This window comes from Cetorhinus maximus, chromosome 24 (assembly GCF_964194155.1).
Source record: "Cetorhinus maximus chromosome 24, sCetMax3.hap1.1, whole genome shotgun sequence".
In the NCBI taxonomy this organism is placed as follows: Eukaryota; Metazoa; Chordata; class Chondrichthyes; order Lamniformes; family Cetorhinidae; genus Cetorhinus; species Cetorhinus maximus.
The window spans coordinates 48,305,443-48,324,545 of NC_135902.1; the positions used below are offsets into that span (position 1 = coordinate 48,305,443).

The 19,103-nt window shown below is 44.1% G+C and overlaps 1 protein-coding gene across 4 annotated transcripts in view; it reads left to right on the forward strand.

Annotated features, from left to right (window-relative positions):
* The window catches only part of hgs (hepatocyte growth factor-regulated tyrosine kinase substrate), a 35,259-nt gene extending 22,736 nt beyond the window's left edge, over window positions 1–12,523 (forward strand). For 3 of the 4 annotated variants that reach the window (XM_078571213.1, XM_078571214.1, XM_078571216.1), the window contains 7 exons: window positions 1,707–1,879; window positions 2,738–2,878; window positions 3,794–3,971; window positions 5,614–5,747; window positions 7,168–7,281; window positions 7,747–7,842; window positions 9,738–12,523. In XM_078571213.1, the coding sequence (XP_078427339.1) occupies window positions 1,707–1,879; window positions 2,738–2,878; window positions 3,794–3,971; window positions 5,614–5,747; window positions 7,168–7,281; window positions 7,747–7,842; window positions 9,738–9,839 (938 nt within the window). In that variant the 3' untranslated portion in view covers window positions 9,840–12,523. The remainder of the gene's footprint in view (window positions 1–1,706; window positions 1,880–2,737; window positions 2,879–3,793; window positions 3,972–5,613; window positions 5,748–7,167; window positions 7,282–7,746; window positions 7,843–9,737) is intronic. The other variant, XM_078571215.1, reaches the window with a different exon arrangement.
* Window positions 12,524–19,103: the final 6,580 nt, after the last annotated feature.

Sequence of the window (19,103 nt, forward strand, 5' to 3'; positions counted from 1 at the left end):
TTGCCCAGAGGCCTCGATTAGCAATTCATTGTCACAGCAGAGCTGAGGGATTCAGACCATGAAGGCCCTCAGGTTTGATTGCTGCTTTGTGGCCTCAGCCGAGGTGGCATTGCAGTTAACTCGGTATCTTTGGGCTGGGGGAAAGCTCTATATTCTGGTCTCCGTATTACAAAAGGAAGTTAGAAGCACTGGAAAAGGGACAGAAATGATTTACAAGGATGGTAACAGAACTGAGGGTACAACTAAATCTTTAGAAAAGCTGAGGCTGAGAGGTGATCTGATAGAGGTCTTTAAGTCTATCCTGTTGAGCTCCATCATAATTTTAGCAATTGTGTTCCCATTTGTGGGAATTCCAGAGCAAGTGGCCATAATTAGAAGATGGTCACTGATATATCCAATTTAGGAGAAACTTCTTTATCCAGAAGGTAGTCGGAATATGGAGCTCACTACCATATCTTGAGGCAGTTAGCACGGATGCAATTCAAGGGGAAGCTAGCTAGTACAGTTAGGGGAAAGAAGGAAAGTAGTAGAAGGGTTTGTTGATGGGCTGAGATCAGGTAGGGTGGGAGGGGCATCGTGTAAAGCATAAACGATAAGAGCTGTTGGGTTGAATGGCCTGCCTCAATGCTTTAAGAATCAGCTGGGGTTCCCGCCCACCCATCATCCAGTAGTCTGTCGGTGTGTGTTGGCACAAGTCTGGGAACAGCCCATCTGACCCTGTACCCTGGCTGTGGTATCCTGTAGTGGCAGGAAAGGGGCCAAAAGTAGATATGACTTTCCTGCTATCAAAGAATGTGGAATTCTCAATGGTTATTCCCTGTCTTGAGTCCTCATACCTACGATAGCTTCCTCAGTCCAGTTCTTCACTTATAAAACACACTCATAATTAAGTTGTTAGTGTTTTACCAACTGCTGCCCCAATCGACTTTGTTCAACAGCTTATGGTTAGCATGCACTCTTCTGCGCTTCAGCTTACATTGTATGTTGTGGAAGCCCAGTTGGCCACTGCACTTGCCAATAACTTCCTTAACAGTAAGGGCAGGCAGAAAAAGACACTCGAATACACCCTCGATTCACATTGCCAGTGAGTGTTGGAACTGAATGAGAAGCTTTTGGCGGCAATATCAGGCAGCCAGCTTCGTATTGTGGGAATTGAAAAGAATAGCAAGGTAGGAATTGGCAGTCGTTTTAAAAGTTCCAGTTTTATATTCTGAATCTCGAGCTCATTAGTTATTAACTCTGCAGCAGCACCTGAACCATTTAAGACATTTGACAAAAGAACTGTGGGAGAAGTGAGGAGATTTGGCCTGTTTTACACAGCGAGTTGTCATGACCTGGAATGCACTGCCTGAAAGCGTGGTTGGAGCAAACTTAATAGTAACTTTCAAAAGGGAACCAGATAAGACTTGAAAGGTGAAAATTTGCAGGGCTGTTGAGGAGAGAGCGATGGAATAGAGCAAATTGGATAACTCTTTCAAAGAGCTAGCACAGGCGCAATTGATTGAATGGCCTCCTGTGTTCTGTGGACCCCAAAGGCAATACTTTTTGGAATAAAAACTGAATTCACATGCCTTGCTACACAGGGACATATAAAATCCTTTGTTTGAAGCTTTGTTTTTCTCAAGACAATCTATGATGGGCTGTCGGTGAAACGAACGATCCAAGTTTTTTAATATGGAAGTAATTTTTTGATTGTGGTATTTCAGTGTATTATGAAGGTCTGCAGGACAAACTGGCGCAGATCCGGGATGCACGGGGAGCACTGAACGCCCTGCGCGAGGAACATTGCGAGAAGCTGCGGAGAGCAGCCGAGGAAGCTGAACGCCAGCGACAGATCCAGTTAGCACAGAAGCTGGAGATCATGAGACAAAAGAAGCAGGTGTGTGTGTGTGGGGAAATGGAGGAACTGTCGCTACAGTCGGGGTTTTGTTTAACGTCCGTTGAACATCCCCTTCCTCGCCCGCACCCCATGTGGATTTATAAAGTTCCGAGACCTCAAAAGATTTTAAATGTGGGAATAGAAAGAGCTTGCACTAACCTAATGTCTTCAACAACGCAAGACGCCCCAAAGTGCTTTACAAGCCAGTTAGGCGTTTTTGAGGTGTAATCACTGTTGTAACGCAGCCACCAATTGCACAGCAAAACTCCATAAACAGCAACGAGATAAATGACAAAGTGTTTTGTGGGATGTTGGTTGGGGGCTAAGTATTGGCCAGGATATCAGGGAGAGCTCCCCTGCTTCTTTTCCAATAATGTCAGGGTATCTTTATCATTCCCAGGAAAAGGCAGACTGGGCCTTGGTTTAACATCTCATCCAAAAGAGCCTATGTAGGGATAGGATTTGCTCTTTCTATTTCTCCCAGCGAATTTCCTATTTAAATTCCATGACCTGTATGAAATTGGGTGTCCATGAGTGCCTTCTCGTGAGTAACTCTTTCTTAACTTCCTCAGTTTCTGCCCCTTGGTCTCTACATAATTGATGTGCCAACTGAATGTTTTGTGTCCCATTTGATCCACTGTACGCTATTAATCACATTGTACGAAGTGCAGCATAAGCAATGCATCAGACTTCAATTAAATCTGGCACTCCTGTTCAATCTGAATCCTCTATTATTCTGCTCCAGTCCTTGCCCCTTGCTAGTGGTATGTATTTCTCAGTAATTCCAGGTGCTTCTCTAAATCTCCTGTCAATTTTGAAGTCGGTGAGTTTTGAACTGTTTGTTTTATTGTGCCTTAGGAGTATCTGGAGATGCAGCGACAGCTGGCCATCCAGAGGCTGCAGGAGCAGGAGAAGGAGCGGCAAATGCGCCTGGAGCAGCAGAAGCAAACCATCCAGATGCGAGCGCAGATGCCAGCCTTCCCATTGCCATATGCACAGGTTAGAGTGGGTACCTGGGAGAGGATAGTGTGGCTGGGTAACCCAGTTGGAATAGAGGGAATGCCCTGAGAGCGAGAGCAGAGTTCAAGCAGCTTAATAAATTTGACAGAATGCTGTGATTGTATTGCAGCTTTGCACAGTTGATTTGATGTAGTGCAATTTTCCCTTCTTGACAGTTTTTTTTATACAATTCATAGGTATATTTATTGTAATTTACAAGATTAAATTGTAATCCACCTACAAGATTTGTTTTGTGTTTAGAAGGGGGATTGAAGAGAGAGTGTAGGAAAGCGATTATCACTGACACAAATAACTCAGTGCCCTGCTGTTTGCAGTCTGTTCTCACCAGGCTTTGCTTTGCCTTTCTCTGCACCTTATGCGATCAATCCTCTACATAATGATTGGCAAACCAGTTCCAAAGTTCAAAGAAATTGTTGTTTGATAGGGCGCGATATCTGTAAACACGTGTGAGGGGAATTGGATTTTAATTTCACCTCTGGGTTCAGGCGCCATCTTAAAACTGCACCAAGTTTACTGTTGTGGTTTGACATCTGATTTTGTAACTCCTTTGTGCGTCTCTGTATAGATCACACCTTTGTGAGTTTTATACTACTTCAATTCATTTTCAGAAGGAAAAAAATGTACTTTTGTCCATTTGTCTTCAATAGTATACGTTCCCTTGATATGCTGAGGACTATATTCTGTAGATTCCCACAATGGTGGTACACTATGTATGGCTATGCAGTGAAAATGAACATTTGTTTGATATGGACTGTCAAAGGGCATGTCTGAAACCTCCACCTGATTGATATGCTGATTCATTGTGTGGTACTTACAAGGGTAAATCACAGCATCAGTCATTTAAGTGATTAATCTTGACACTGCTGTTTAATCTCAATTTCTCCTTCTACCTAGCTCCAGTCCATGCCTCCTGCTAGTGGTGTTATGTATCAGCCTGCAGGTCCAACCAGCTTCCCTGGCACTTTCAGCCCTGCGGGCTCAGTGGAAGGATCTCCTATGCACTCAGTATACATCAGTCAGGCGGGACAGCCAGGCACTGGACCGTATTCCTCCATGCCGGTCTCTGGAGCAGGTGAGATGCAGCCAGGTGCCCAAAGCACTCCAAGATGGTGACACAGTGGTAATTTCGCTGGACTCTTAATTCAGAGGCCCAGGCAATGCTCTGGAACACGGGTTCAAATCCCACCACGGCCTGGTGTAATTTAAATTCAATTCATAAATCTGGTTTTAATAATTAATTAATAAAGCTAATTTCAGTAATGGTGACCTTGGCAACTATCATCCATTGTTGTGAAAACCCATCTGGTTTATCTAATGCCCTTTAGGGAAGGAAAATCTGCTGTCCTTACCTGGTCTGGCCTACGTGTGACTCCAGACCCACTGCCCTCTGTATTGGCCTACTCAGCTCAAGGGCAATTAAGGATGGGTAACAAATGCTGGCATTGCCATCAACACTCATATCCCATGAAATAATAAATAAAAACAGTTTAAATGCTGCTGTTTGTTTACATACAGCACTTCTGCTGAATATAGCCACCCTTACTCCTGAACTAACTGATTCAGCAATTCTGTGCACCTGGAGGGATCAGATCATGGACAAACTTGGATTTGGGACCAGTGGATACCAGAAGACCAGAGGTGCTGATATCTCTCAAACTGACGGTGGTGCTGCCACTGTGAAGTATTTGTCTTTATTGGCATTCCAGAACGTGCCATTAATAAATTCTCTCAGGGAAACAAAATCCATGATCTCTCTCCAGACTGTGACAGCTATTGTTTCTGATCGTGAGCCCCTGCAGCACTTGTGTATTAATGGAAATGAGGTGTATCCTACAGAAGAGAGATCACTCCATTTGTGGTTGGGATGTGAATGCCGACCACAGTTATTGTCCATTCCTAGTTGCACTGAGAAGGTGGTGGGCCGCCTTAAAGTGCAGCAGCAATTGGCTTTTACAACCGAATGGTTTGCTAGGTCACTCCAGAGTACTGACAGGGGTTTGGTTATGTGTAGACCAGACAGGATAGGGAAACTGTTCCCCTGCCTGGTGCCATCTGACAAATTGAGTTTCGCGACTTTCCAATCGCTGGTCTACTAGTCCAGTACCATAACCATTGCAATGTGAGCACTTGCATTTATATAGCACCTTTAACGTAGTAAAACACCCCAAAGCACTTCACAGGAGTGTTAGCGAACAAAATGTTGACACTGAGTCACGTTCAGAGGGTAGTGGAGCAGGTGACCAAACGCTTAGTCAAGGATGTAGGTTTTAAGGAACGTCTTAAAGGAGGAGAGAAAAATGGAAAGGTGGAGAGGTTTATTGAGGGAACTCCAGAGCTGAGGCAGTTGAAGGCACAGTTTAAAGAAGCCAGAGATGCCCGAGATCAGAATTGGAGGAGCACACAGATCTTGGAGGGTTGTGGGCATGGGATAAGATTACAGACGTAGGGAGGGGTGAGGCCATGAAGGGATTTGAAAACAAGGGTGAGAACTTTAAAATCGCGTTCCCGGACTGGGAGCCAATGTAGGTTGTTTACTGTGGTTTAATAGTTGTAATATTCAGAGTCAGTGTATTAAGAACAGGTCAGGCAATTCAGTTACTCCACATTCAGTCTCTCCACACTCCCATGTTCCTTATTCTGTGGGATAGTGTTGGATGCTGGTTCTCTGACTTTTTGTATCTTGTGTACATTCATACAATTTGTGTGCACCTCAGATCCCAACATGGTGAATCCTTACATGTACCAGCCAGCAGCTCCGACCGGTCAGAGCACCCAGCAAAGCCAGGGAGTGCCCACAACAAACACCGGATATTCAAACTACCAACCAACCCCTACACAGAACTACCAGGTAAGTCACACATTCGTTTTCTCTGGTGTGGGCCCTCAGTGTCTCAGTTAACTGTGGCATGTTATAAGATGTTGAGTTTCTTCCCAAGTTGGATTGAAGCAGCAATTTTGACTCCATTTCATTCAGTGGCTTTCATCCCAGCATTCTGAGCAATATACCAATTTCTCTCCTTACCCACTCAAAAGCCTGCCTCTTCCTCTCCTATCCAGTCAGCTGTCTCTCTGTCTCATTTTCACCCTCTCCGTGTCACTCACTCTTAGGTCTTTCTCTGTCATGCATGTGTATGTGTGTGTTCTCGCTCTCTGCACTCCCTATTCTTGTGTGCTTTCCCTCACTCTTGAGAATTTATCCCTTGAGCTTCCTTATACTGTCCATTTCAGTGACATTCTCCGGTAACACTTGCTGCATCTCTGTATAGAATATTCATACTATGTCTGGTGTTTCAGGGCAATTGGAAGGGGTGAAGGTGTTTAAGTCATTGTTATCTGTGCTTGGTATATGCCATATGCTGAGGATTCACATTTAATATGGGGTGTTCACAGAATCAGCTTTGTTCTATTTTTGACAGTGTTTGACATTCTGATGAACCTCTACACCTATATTGTGATTTTGAACTGTATTGGAGAGAAGCTTGCCCTGTGTTTAATGGCACAAAGTGCATGATATATAATTGATTGTACAGTCAGCTGTTAAGAATACATGGAAAAAGCTTATTGCTGTCTTTGTATGAATTGCATTCATTGGAGGGTTTGGATTGGGTCAATGTGGTTGTTAACTGTGCACAGATGGCCGATTAGACCTACCTGGTCCTTGGCAATCTGTGTCCGAGAGGGGAAATCACTCACCTGAACCCTATCCAGAAGCCCCTGTTGGAAACGAGGCTGAGGAGCATAGGATTAGACTTGTTTGGATGCCCCTCTCCCTGGCATTCAAATAACCACCAAATATTCACCACAAGACTCCCATGACAAATACCAGGTACTCAAACTACCAATGAACCCCTACACAGAACTACTAGGCAGGTCACACATTAATGTTCTCTTGTGTGGATTCCGGTTTCTCTGAATTATATTTTTCGTGTGTCACTTGAGGTGGGGTGCAGGGTGCTGAGAAACTGTTGGCAGCCTTAGTGGCTCTACCTCAGCAAGGGCTCAGTGCCATCTGTCTGGAGAGCAAAGGAGTAGAAAGCTCAGAATTTGTGTTGTATGGGATTTATTATTAGAGCTCTGTATATCGAGGGCCAATTCTGGCTCCATGCGTACGTGTGTGTGCCCATGTGTGAGTGCTGTTCTGGCTGTGTGCGTGTGTGCGTGTGTGTGTGTGTATGTATGTGTACAGAGGCTGTTGTCCTGGCTCTGAGTGTGAGTGTATCAGGGCCATCCTGGTTCTGTGTCAGCTCATTGTGAATCTTCCATTGCAGAATGTGGTTTCCCAGGCACAGAGCGGAGCACTTCCCCAACCACCTCAGTCAGCTGGATTGGGATACGTGGGTTCCCAGTCTGTCCCAATGGGTTACCAGCCATATAACATGCAGGTAGGCACTATTGCAGCTATCTTTCCTGATAATTTTGCTGTGCTGATACCTAATACCTAAAGTTTGAGATTACCAAATGACTGTCCCGGGATTGGAGATATCCAAGTAAAACCAGTCATAATCCTCAAAATTCAACACCTCCCTATCCTTAAGCACATTTCAAAAAAAATTGAGTTCTCTGAAATCTGGGTATGATAAAGTATTTGTCAATTTTTTATTAAGAAGTAGTATTTGCTTATATTGTGTAGATTTTAAATGGGCTAATTGTTAACTAACTCTGACACATCATGTTCTTAAGCTGAACCAAAAAAGTGGCTGTTTGGCTTTTTCCTCTATCTTATAATATAGAGGCCTGTATATACAGTGAATGAGGAGCTTGGTATTCTACTCAGTCTGCTCTCTTGGGTTTTGGTTTCAAAGCTTTGTTATGTACAGTAAGCAACTCACTCTGTTGCTCTCCTACAGAATATGATGTCTGCCCTCCCAGCTCAAGATCCTGCCATGAGCAATTTACCTCCGCAGCAGACTTACCTTCCAACACAGCAGCCTATGTATCAGCAGGTAAGCAGGAGGGCCACTATCTGGGCAGTGCCAACCTGATAATCACTGGTTTTACGAAGGTACGTTTTGTACCTGGAGGCAAGGAGGGTTGGGGGATTGGGAATCCAATGTTTGCTGGGATCGAATTTGAGTTCTCTCGTGTTCTCTAGATTGCCAGTCCGCTAATGCACCCAATTCCAGTGTTGCTGTTGCATTGTACACTAACTGACAGGTCTTTCTCTGAGGTCAAAGAATGAGTCGTGTGCGGAAATAGAAAATATCTCCCAGATACAGTAAGGAGTTCTTTCCCGCAACTGGGATAAAACAGAATTTCAAAGTCTTAAGCCGCTGCAGGTCAGTTAGGGATGGGCAATGGATGCTGGCCCAGCCAGTGACGGCCACATCCCATGAGTGAATTAGGAAAAAGTAACATGGGAGTGCTCGATACCAGCACCCGTGCCCGATTAACAAGAGCTCCATTTCCCCAGTGCTAACAGCCTCAGGCACAAAATTTCAAAAAATGGACAAAGAGAGTGGGCTGTGTTGTTAGTTCATTTTGTAACTGTCTGACCTGCCATTGCTGTGACTTCAGGTCCTGCTTGTAAATCTTGGTGCCAGAATTAGAGCTGGAATACGAGCTGCAAATGCCTGAGAGCAAAGGAGGGAGCAGGGTAAATGTATTCCACATTTAGAATATTGTGAGCAATTTTGGGCCCCGTATCTCAGGATGTGCTGGCCCTGGAGAGGGTCCAGAGGAGGTTCACGAGAATGATCCCATGAATGAAAGGCTTAACATATGAGGAACGTTTGAGGACTCTGGGTCTATACTCGATGGAGTTTAGAAGGATGAGGGGGGATCTGATTGAAACTTACAGAATACTGAAAGGCCTGGATAGAGTGGACGTGGGGAAGATGTTTCCATTAGTAGGAGAGACTAGGACCCGAGGGCACAGCCTCAGAGTAAAGGGAAGACCTTTTAGAACAGAGATGAGGAGACACTTCTTTAGCCAGAGAGTGGTGAATCTATGGAATTCATTGCCACAAAAGGCAATGGAGGCCAGGTCATTGAGTGTATTTAAGACCGAGATAGATAGGTTCTTGATTGGTAAGGGGGTCAAAGGTTACGGGGAGAAGGCGGGAGAATGGGGTTGAGAAACTTATCAGCCATGATTGAATGGTGGAGCAGACTCGATGGGCCGAATGGCCTAATTTCTGCTCCTATGTCTTATGGGTGGGTGGGGGCCTCATCTCAGGAAAAAGGGGCTTGCATTTATATAGTACCTTTCTCACTCTCCAGATGTCCTGCTTCACAGCGAATTAAGTACTTTTGAAATGTAGTCAGTATTATTATGTAGGTGGCACAGCAAGCTCCCATAAACAGTAATGTGAAAATGATTCAGTAATCTGTTTGTGATGCTGGTTAAGGGATAAGTACTGGTCGGGTTGCTGGGGACACTTGTCTTTCATTAGTGCCATGGGGTCTTCTGTATCCACCTGGGAGAGCTGATGGAACCTCAGTTTAACTTTGCACCCGACAAATGCCACCTCCGACAGTGCAACAGTCCTTCAGTATTGCACTGGAGTGTCAACCTGGATTGTATACTTAACTATCCAGGGTGGACTTGGGTCCAGAGACACTCTGACTTGGACCAGAGCACTACCCTCTGATCCCCACCTTCTCTCAGATTCGTGACAAGCAGGTGTTGAGTCTTAAAGCCACACCTACACTGAGAACACAAAGATAAAGAACCTGAGAGCACCATTCGACTCATTAAAACCAGTTCTCTCTCTGGTGTTCTGAGACTCCTGTTGTGATGGTGACAGTAACTTAGCCGGAGTAAAGCAGCACCAAATGAGGAGCAGGTGGCAACCAGCATCTGACTGCATCTTAACTCTCCCCTTTCCTTTACTTGCAGATGGCACCCCCTGGAGCACCACAGCAGCAGCAGCAGCAGCCACCACAACAGCAGATCCAGCAGCAGCCAGGCTCTGAGGCACAACTCATCTCATTTGACTAATCTCTGTCTGGGGCGGGGGGAGTTGGGGGGTGGGTAGGGAGCAGTCACCCTCATACCAGGAACGCACATTGCCAGTTAATTATTGGAGGGAAGTGAAGAAAGACATTGGGACTGTATGTTACCACTTGAAGGATTCACTTTTCAAATTCATACTGGCTTTCATGAGCTGAACCTTTTGAAAGGCTCACATGGATTTGACTGCTGTCTGGCAATCTCTGATTACCTTGTGCGTGCTCTTGGTGTGAGAACACAAAGCAAAGGACCATTCTGATAATCATTCGAGACACTAAATTTAAGCTGGAGGCCTTTTGGTGCAATGTAGCAACTGAGGATGATGCTAACTTTGTTTTTGAGCCTGGAAAGTTTTGTGTGAGTTCAGACAGGTGTTTAGATGGGATTTCCTTTTTAGAATATTTTCACCCTGCACACATTTTAATATCAAAAGTGACTGCACTCTTGTCGTTTTAATCCATATCGTTGGACCATACGTGCTGTTTAGGTGCTTCTTTCACTGAGTTGTGTAGTGTGAGCAACAGAGGTGGTTTGGCTGTTTCTCCCCGTTTATTTAAGCTGCTTTTTGTGACCATATTGTTAATTACTTATATGGTGGGTAATTCTCCTTTGTGACTGGCTTCCTCTGCCCACCAGTATTTCCTCCCCTTCCTCCTGCAGGCACTGAGTTCCAGGACCCTCCCCCACCCCCACCCCTCCTTCCCACTTCAGTACCTCCTGTAGACCCAGGAATTCTTTCAGAGGAGACGTTAACCTGTCCGTCGTCTCGAGTGGATGTAATAAGATCCCATTGGCGCTATTTCGAAGAAGATCAAGGGAGTTATCTCCAGTGTCCAGGCCAACATTTATCCCTCAACAGACATCTCAAAAACAGATTATCTGATCATTTATCTCATTGCTCTTTGTGGAGCTTGCTGTATGCAAACTGGCTACTGCACTTCCTACAGCAGTGACTGCACTTCCTACAGCATTTGATTGGTTATAAAGCGCCTTGGGATGTCGTGAGGCCATGGAAGGCGCCATATACATGCAAGGTTTTATTCTCCCCAGCATTGGCTTCAGAGCAAAATTGAACATTGGGTCCAATGCTGGTTATAACCCCCAATCTCGTCAGTTTCCCAGAAAAGTAGGTGAGGTTAAAATTCTCCCCCTAGTTTCAGCAGGAGGCTTTGCTGCACCGACATGGTTGAGGGGTGGGAGGTGAAATCACAGCTGCCCTCAACTGGCATCTACACAATAACCTCCAAAACAAAACATATCTTTTATTTCTCTCCTCTCTCCCTGCTAACCCCACCCCCAATAGCGGGGGCTGCTGCGACATGCTCACAAGTCGGCTTTCCTAGCTTTGTGTGAGCCTGAGATGATGCCTGGGCAGAGGAAGGGACTTGCTTGTTACAGAACAAAGGAACTCAAACCTCCCTCACCGGGAAGGTGTCATCTCTGATCAACTCAAGCATGCAGATTCATGTCTTGTATATCCAGGCATACAGACTGGCGAGTACCACAGCCACTCCCCACTCTTTGCTCCATGAATCAGCTAGGAACCAATGGTGGCCATATCAGGACTGGTCCCAGTGTCCCATTCCAGTCAGTTTTTAACTCCATATGGGGGAATGCTCCTATCTGTAAGCTGTTAGCCGTTGTCCTGGTGAAACAAGTCAGACTCTTGTCTAGAGAAGCGAGGTTTACGTGCCTCAAACATTTTGCTACTGGGCAGCTCACAATTCAGTCCAGTCAGCCAGTGGTACCTCAAGAGTCGCCTGTGCCAACCTCTTGATGTTTTTTTTTGGAAGGCACGATACAGGAGTCAAAATACAGGGAGCCTCATGGAGGCTATGTTCATTAAACTGCCTGCTTCTTGATTGTCAGTTTCCCTTTTTTCTTTGCTTGTTAAGAAAAAAAGCTGAATGCAACAACAGAGAAATGGTTTTAAAATGTCAGGGGTGGGTGAGGGTGAAGACAGAGCAACCATGACATTTGGTACAAATTAATTCTAAAACCTGGTTCTAACTGTACATTAAAGTGCAGTCTGATTTTTGTGTGCGCACACGTGTGTGTTACAGATCCAGGTTGAACTATACAGAATCACCAACTTAGGTCAGAGGAATGGATTTCTAATCAAAGTAATGGGTGGACCTTATAGTTGGCTTTGTAGATTAACTGCTTGCTGACCTCTAACACCTATCCTCTCATCACTGGAGTTGCAGGCATTTCGCTGTGGAAGTTACTGACCATGAACTGTCGCTGCATAATAATGGAGCTCAATATAATTAACCGTAATTGCTAGCTGTCATCCATATAGCATATTGTATATTGTGCAGTCATTCTCTGTTGTATAGTCGTGATCTTTGGAACGTAAGCAATTAAATGTCTAATTTAAAAAAAAACTCATCTTCATGAATAGGGTGTGCATGTTTAAATTGAAAATTGTCTATTCATTTAAGGTATAATATTGTACAGGATAATTTGCATTGTGGTTTGGATAGATGGCTTACCTGTCTATCTTTATCAAGGTGTCAGTAAGACATTGGACATGCATGTAGTGTTCTACTGTACATGAATGTGTCTCTATCTTATGTATTTTTTCCTTAATACAACACTCTTCAGCTTTCCTCACCATTTCAGCTAATTTTAAAACCATATATTTAATAAACAATTTTCCCTTCGTATTGTTTACCTCTGCGGAATCGGTGTGTTTTAATTGAGAAGTAAGATTTTTTTTTTAACAAAGTGAGTAGTGATGGTCTGGAATGCATTGCATGAAAGGGTGATGGAAGCAGATACAGTAATAGCTTCCAAAAGGGAATTGGATAAATACTTTTAAGAGGAAATATATGCATGGCTTTGGGGAAAGGGTTATCATTGGCTGCCCCTTGATTCGGGGGTGACGTCTGCTCAGGGTCACAAGTTTGCTATGGGCCTTCATCTGACTCAGCAGGTCGATTATTGACCTGCAGATGTTTGGGTGCATGGGGCAGGATGTCCCACGAGGTAGTGGGATCCAGAGTACAGGACTTGCTTCCTTTTCTTTCCTTCTCTGCTACCGCTCTGCCTCGTCATTAAGGCGTTTGGACTCTCGAAAGGATAAGAGGAGTGATACTAACTGGATGACTCAAAGAGCCTGCACAGGTATGATGGGCAGAATGGCCTCTTCCTGTGCTATCACACTCCATGTTCTCTGATCATCACCCAACCACGTGACTTTTATACAGGTGTATAAGGTGGCTAACAAGATCAATGGTTGCAGTAGGTGGTTGAGGTCAGAATATGGACTCACTAAACTGCTGGATTCTGGGGAGATGGGGTTGATTATTTGGAAGGCATAGACTCTAAAGATGTCTGTCTTGATCTATTTTCAAATGAGACTGCATTAATTCGTACTGGAAAGTTTGCAAAGATAAGTTATGGTTAAAGCAAAATTTACAGAAAAGAACAAGCTTTTATAAGATGTATCCCAGGTGTAGAATTTTCTGAGATCCAGCCCATGCTAAACTGAAGCTACAGAGAATATGCTGATGGGGTTTGATGAAGATGGGTGGGAAGAGGCTCATGTGGAGCATGAACTCCAGCATAGGCTAGCTGGGCAAACTGGTCTGTTAGTGCTCTAAACTCTGACATTCGACAGCCTTGTCATCTCTGGGGTCAGCTCATTTTGAACGATGCTGCAAACCATAGAGTAAACAAAGTGACCTTCACTGAATCTCCAATCTTGTGTTTGTCTCTGGCTGCCTTCTACATATTTTCACTCTATTCATCATCCTGATTCCACTGAGTACAACAGAATACAAATTCAAGTTCAGTGAGAGTGCCTTGGATTACATTCGGATCTTGGTCATTCTGCACTTCAAACTTGAGTTTCAAACAAAGATGCTTCCAATGCTTCTCTCTTTCCTGCTACCATCCATCGATGCAGCCTCCAGGGAAGGGACCTGCTGCAAATTAGGATTTGTCCTTTCAATATTACGTTGCCCCTGTGGAAAAGGATCTTGAACTTCACTGTAAAGTCTGCGTTCCCACAGCATTAATGCTGGAATGAGGGGTGTTTAGATAAATTAGTACGCCTAAAAGCCCTCAGTGCAGCATTAATGTGTATAAAAGTGTGAGTTCACAGTGAACTGCAGTGAGTTTGGTGAGTGAGGGAATTTGGTGAAGAGAGGAAAGAGTTGCTCCTTTTCCCTCTATCTTTTTCAGGCTCTTCGGTACAGGAGAGTAAGCTGGTTACTGCTAAGCTATCCTAATAATAAATAGTTTGTAAAGTTAACAGATGGTAGGGCAGCTCGGCCGAGTGGAATGTGCCTCCTGTGGTATGTGGGAAGTCATGGGTGCACCATGTATCCTAGACAAACACATCCGCAGGAAGTGTCACTGGGTGCAGAAGCTGGAGCTCTGGATTTCAGAACTTGAGTGGCGGCTGGAGTCACTGTGGTGGCTCCGTGAGCCAGAGAGCTACGTGGGATAGCATGTTTAGGTTCGCAGGTTCAGAGCATGTAGGCAGAGAGTGAATGGGTGACTGCCAGGCAGGCTAAGAGAACCAGGCAGGCTGTGCAGGACTCCCTGAGTCAATCTTGCTCGCTAACCGGTTTTCCAACTTGAACACTGGTGAGGGTGATGGTTCCTCAGCATGAACCAAGCCCCTGGCACTACGGGTGACTGAGCTACACAGGACGGGAGAAAGAAGAGTGGAAGAGCAATAGTGATAGGGGATTAGTTAGGAGAACAGACGGATGTTTCTGCGGCTGTATGTGTGACTCCAGGATGGCGTGTTGCCTCCCTGGTGCCAGGATCAAGGATGTCACAGCGGCTGCAGGACATTATTCTGGGACCTGTGCCAGAGGTCATGGTCCACATTGATACTGATGACATAGGTAGGAAGAGGGACGAGGTCCTGAAAGCAGATTTTAGGCAGTCAATAAAGAAATAAAAAAGCCAGGATCTCAAAAAGCAGTATTCTCTGGATTACTCAGTGCCACGCGCTAGTGAGCGTAGGAGTAACAGGATTGAGCGAATGAACACATGGCTGGAGAGTTGGTGTAGGAGGGAGGGTATCGGTTTTCTGAGGCATTGGGACTGGTTCTGGGGCAGGTGGGACCTGTAAAAGATGGACAGGCTGCATCTTAGCAGGACTGGGACTAATCCCCTTGCAGGGAGATTTGCTAGTGCTGTTGAGGAGGGTTTAAACTAGTTTGGCAGGGGATGCAAACCTGTGAGGGAGCTCAAAATAGAGGGAAGCAAAACTGGTATCAGGAAGTAGAAAAGTAGTGAGCAAAAATAGAAGGAAGACAAAGAGAAGGCAAGCTTCAAATATGATCAGAATGCAGAATAATGTTAAAAATACAAAATTAAGGGCACGCTATCTGAATGCATGCAACATTCTCAATAAGGTAGATGATTTGAAGGCACAAATAGAGTTAAATGGGTATGATTTAATTGCCATTACAGAGACATGATTACAGGATGACCGAAACTGGGAACTGAACATTCAAGGATACTCGTCATTTAAGAAGGATAGGTGAATGCCAAACAGAGGTAGGGTAGCCCTGCTAATAAGGGATCAGACCAGTACATTAGTGAAAGAGAGGATCTTGGATCTAAGGATCAAGATGTAGCATCAGTTTGGGTGGAGCTAAGAAACAGCAAGGGGCGGTAAAAATTGGTAGTTGTTTACAGACCATCAAACTGTCGTGGTAACATTGGGTGCAGTATAAATCAGGAAATTAGAGCTGCATGCAACATGGGTAATACAGTAATAATGTGTAACTTCAATTTACATATAGGTAGGGTAAACGTGATTAGCACTAATGCTGTGGAAGATGAATTCCTGGAGAGTGTATGAGATGGGTTTATGGAGCAGTATGTTGAAGAACCAACTAGGGATCAGGCTATTTTAGTATTAGTATTATGTAATGAGAAAGGGCTAATTTATAACACAGAGATAAAAGCAAAAAACTGCGGATGCTGGAAATCCAAAACAGAAACCGAAATACCTGGAAAAACTCAGCAGGTCTGGCAGCATCAGTTCTGTTGAAGGGTCATGAGGACTCGAAACGTCAACTGTGCTCTCCTCCGCCGATGTGCCAGACCTGCTGAGTTTTTCCAGGTACTTCTGTTTCTGTTTTTGTTTTAAGGCTAATTTATAACCTTGCTGTAAAGGAGCCTTTAGGAAATAGTGACCATAATATGAGAGAATCTTACATTAAGTTTGAAAGTGATATAGTTCATTCTGAAACTAGGGTCTTGGGGCAAGTTGGCTATGGGGGACTGGGAAAGTACACTAAAATTTTGATGGTAGACAGGCAATGGTTAGTATTTAAAGAAGTATTACATGGTCTACAACAAATATACATTCCTCCAAGACACAAAAACCCAACAGGAAAGGTGAATCAACCGTGGTTAACAGAAAAAGATTGCATTAAATCAAAGGAAGTGACTTATAAGGTTGCCAGAAATAGTGGTAAACCCAAGGTTTGGGAGCAATTTAAAATCCAGCAAAGGAGGACCCAGAAACTAATAAAGGGAAAAAAGAATATGGATGCAAGCTGGCGCGAAGCATAAAGGTGGATTATAAAAGCATCTTTAGGTGTGTGAAAAGAGAAAGACTGGCAAGACAAATGTGGGTCTATTACAGGCGGAGATAGGAGAACTTATAATGGAGAATAGGGAAATGGTGGAGAAATTAAACAATTACTTTGCCTCTGTCTTCATAAAGGATGATACAAAAAAATCTCCCAGAAATACTTAGGGAACTGAGGGGCTTGTGAAAATGAGGAACTGAAAGAAATTAGTATTAATAAGAGATAGTACTCAAAACTAATTGGATTGAAGGTTGGTAAGTCTGCTGGACCTGATTAGCTGTTGAAGGAGCTGGCTATAGAGATAGTGGGTGCACTGGTAGTTACCTTTCAAAATTCCATAGATTTTGGAAAGCTTCCTGCAGACTGAAAAGTAGCAAATATAACCCCACTATGTAAGAAGGGAGAGAAAACTAAGAACTACAGACCTGTTAGTTTGATGTCAGTAGTAGGGAAAATGTTAGAATTTATTATGAAGGATGTGATAACTAGACACTTAGAAAATAATGATAAGATTGGGCAGAGTCAAAATGCATTTATGAAAGGGAAATCAATTGGGGTATCACAAGGATCAGTGCTAGGGCAACAGCTGTTCACAATCTATATAAATGATTTGGATGTGGGAACCAAATGTAATATTTCCAAATTTGCTGATGATACATTCCACCTATTTTTCTAAGTTGTGAGGAGTATGTGGAATGTTATGATCCCTGCTGAGATTACCCCTGGACAAGCCTAATCCCAGGGTGGAACCCAGCTTGATAGATCCTAACTTTTATTTGTTAGTTTAGATACGTGGGGAGAGACTACTGAACAGAGTCACTGGAGTCAGCTAATGAACTTTTAACAATAGAATAAAACATTTATTAAATAAGAAAAGGTGAACTATATTACAACATTCCTTCATCCATAACTATACCTTTACAGATATATACAGATTTGTAAGGATAACAAGTTACAAAGCTATCTTATACTCTAACGTTCACAATAAGTACACTGTCCATGTAAACCAATGTGGTGAGACATCCCGTGCTCTGAAACCAAGTGACAGACGCCACCTCAACCAGATGCTGTGGATCTCTTCTCAACTCCCCCCAGACACTTGTCACACTGTGAGCCAACCGGTCTCACTGAATTCCATCTTTCACACGAGGGTTTCCAATCTCCACTCTCCAAGACCTCGCCTTGGAACCTTCTCCCAAACTGACGGTTTCTCTCGGGCGCCTTCTACAAAGGTTTACCTCCAGGGTCTTGAACTCTCCTTCCAATGTTCTTCTCCCTGGGTGGCCATGTGCATTCAAGCTGTCTTCCACGCACTCTCCCTCACCAACTCAGCCATCAACAGTATCATTACTTCACATGATCACAGCAAAGAGTTACAGACCTTCAGTTGTCTCTTTGGACGTTCTTGCCTCTTGCAAGCTATTCTCGCTTTAACTCTGTTTTCTGCAGCTTTTCTCTTTAAATCTGAAGGTTGGAGCCTTTCTCTCGGACCCTCACTCTTAACTTCACGTAACAGGATCTTTTCCTGATTCCTGTCCTTCCTTTGACTAAAAAGTCTTCTTTGGGCTTTCCTCTCTTCCACTCCCCTGGATTTTGGGGTTTTTCGTAGCTTGGGACTGGCTATCTGTCCCCTTGTAGGCTGTTCCCCTCCCTGGCAGCTATCTTCAAAACCAGCTGAACTCCAACAGCTTCCAAAACAAACCTCCTGTTTCTAGCATTTCTCTGTGTGTCTGCAGGAGGGACCTGCCTCTCTGGACCCCTGTTGCTAGGCAACAGCCCAATTCTTCTCCCCTTGTGCTTACTTAACTTCTTCAGTCGTAAACTCTCATTAGAAATGCAAGCCCCCTTTCTAAAATGAAACTAAAACTTTATTTGGCCTTTCTTAATGCAGAGATACAGAAATACAAATCAAACTTAAACTTTAAAGCTAAAACTCATTCCTAACACTCACAAATACAAATATTACTCACTTAAACTGCCTCTATTTCCTAACAGGGTGCTTCAAGGGGACTTGGGCAGGCTAAGTGAGTGGGCAAGAGCATGGCAGATGGGATATAGTGTGAAGTCATCTACTTTGGTGGAAAAAACAAGGCAGGATATTTGTTTGATGGTGAGAGGTTGGGAAATGTTAATGTCCAAAGGGAGCTTGGTGACCTTGTTCATGAGGCACTAAAAGCCAGCATGCAGATGCAGCAAGCAACATGGTATGTTGGCCTTCAAGGGGATTTGAGTACAGGAGAAAAGATGTGGAAGCTTGATCATTGAGCATGTACAAGACAGAAATCGATAAATTTCTTGTGACTAATGACATCAAGGGATATGGGACAGTGCGGGAAAGTGCATTGAGGCAGATGATCAGCCATGATCTAATTGAATGGTGGAGCAGGCTTGATGGGCCAAATAGCCTATTCCTGTTCCTATGTTCCTAAAACCCCTCAGTGCAGCATCAATGTGTATAAAACCACTCAGTGCAGCATTAACGTGCATAAAACCCCTCTCTGCAGCATTAATGGGTATAAAACCCCTCCCTGCAGCATTAATGTATCTAAGATCCCTCCCTGCAGTATTAATATCTAAAACCACTCAGTGCAGCATCAATATGTATAAAACTCCTTGGTGCAGCATTAATGTGTATAAAACCCCTCCCTGCAGTATTAATGTGTATAAAACCAGTCAGTGC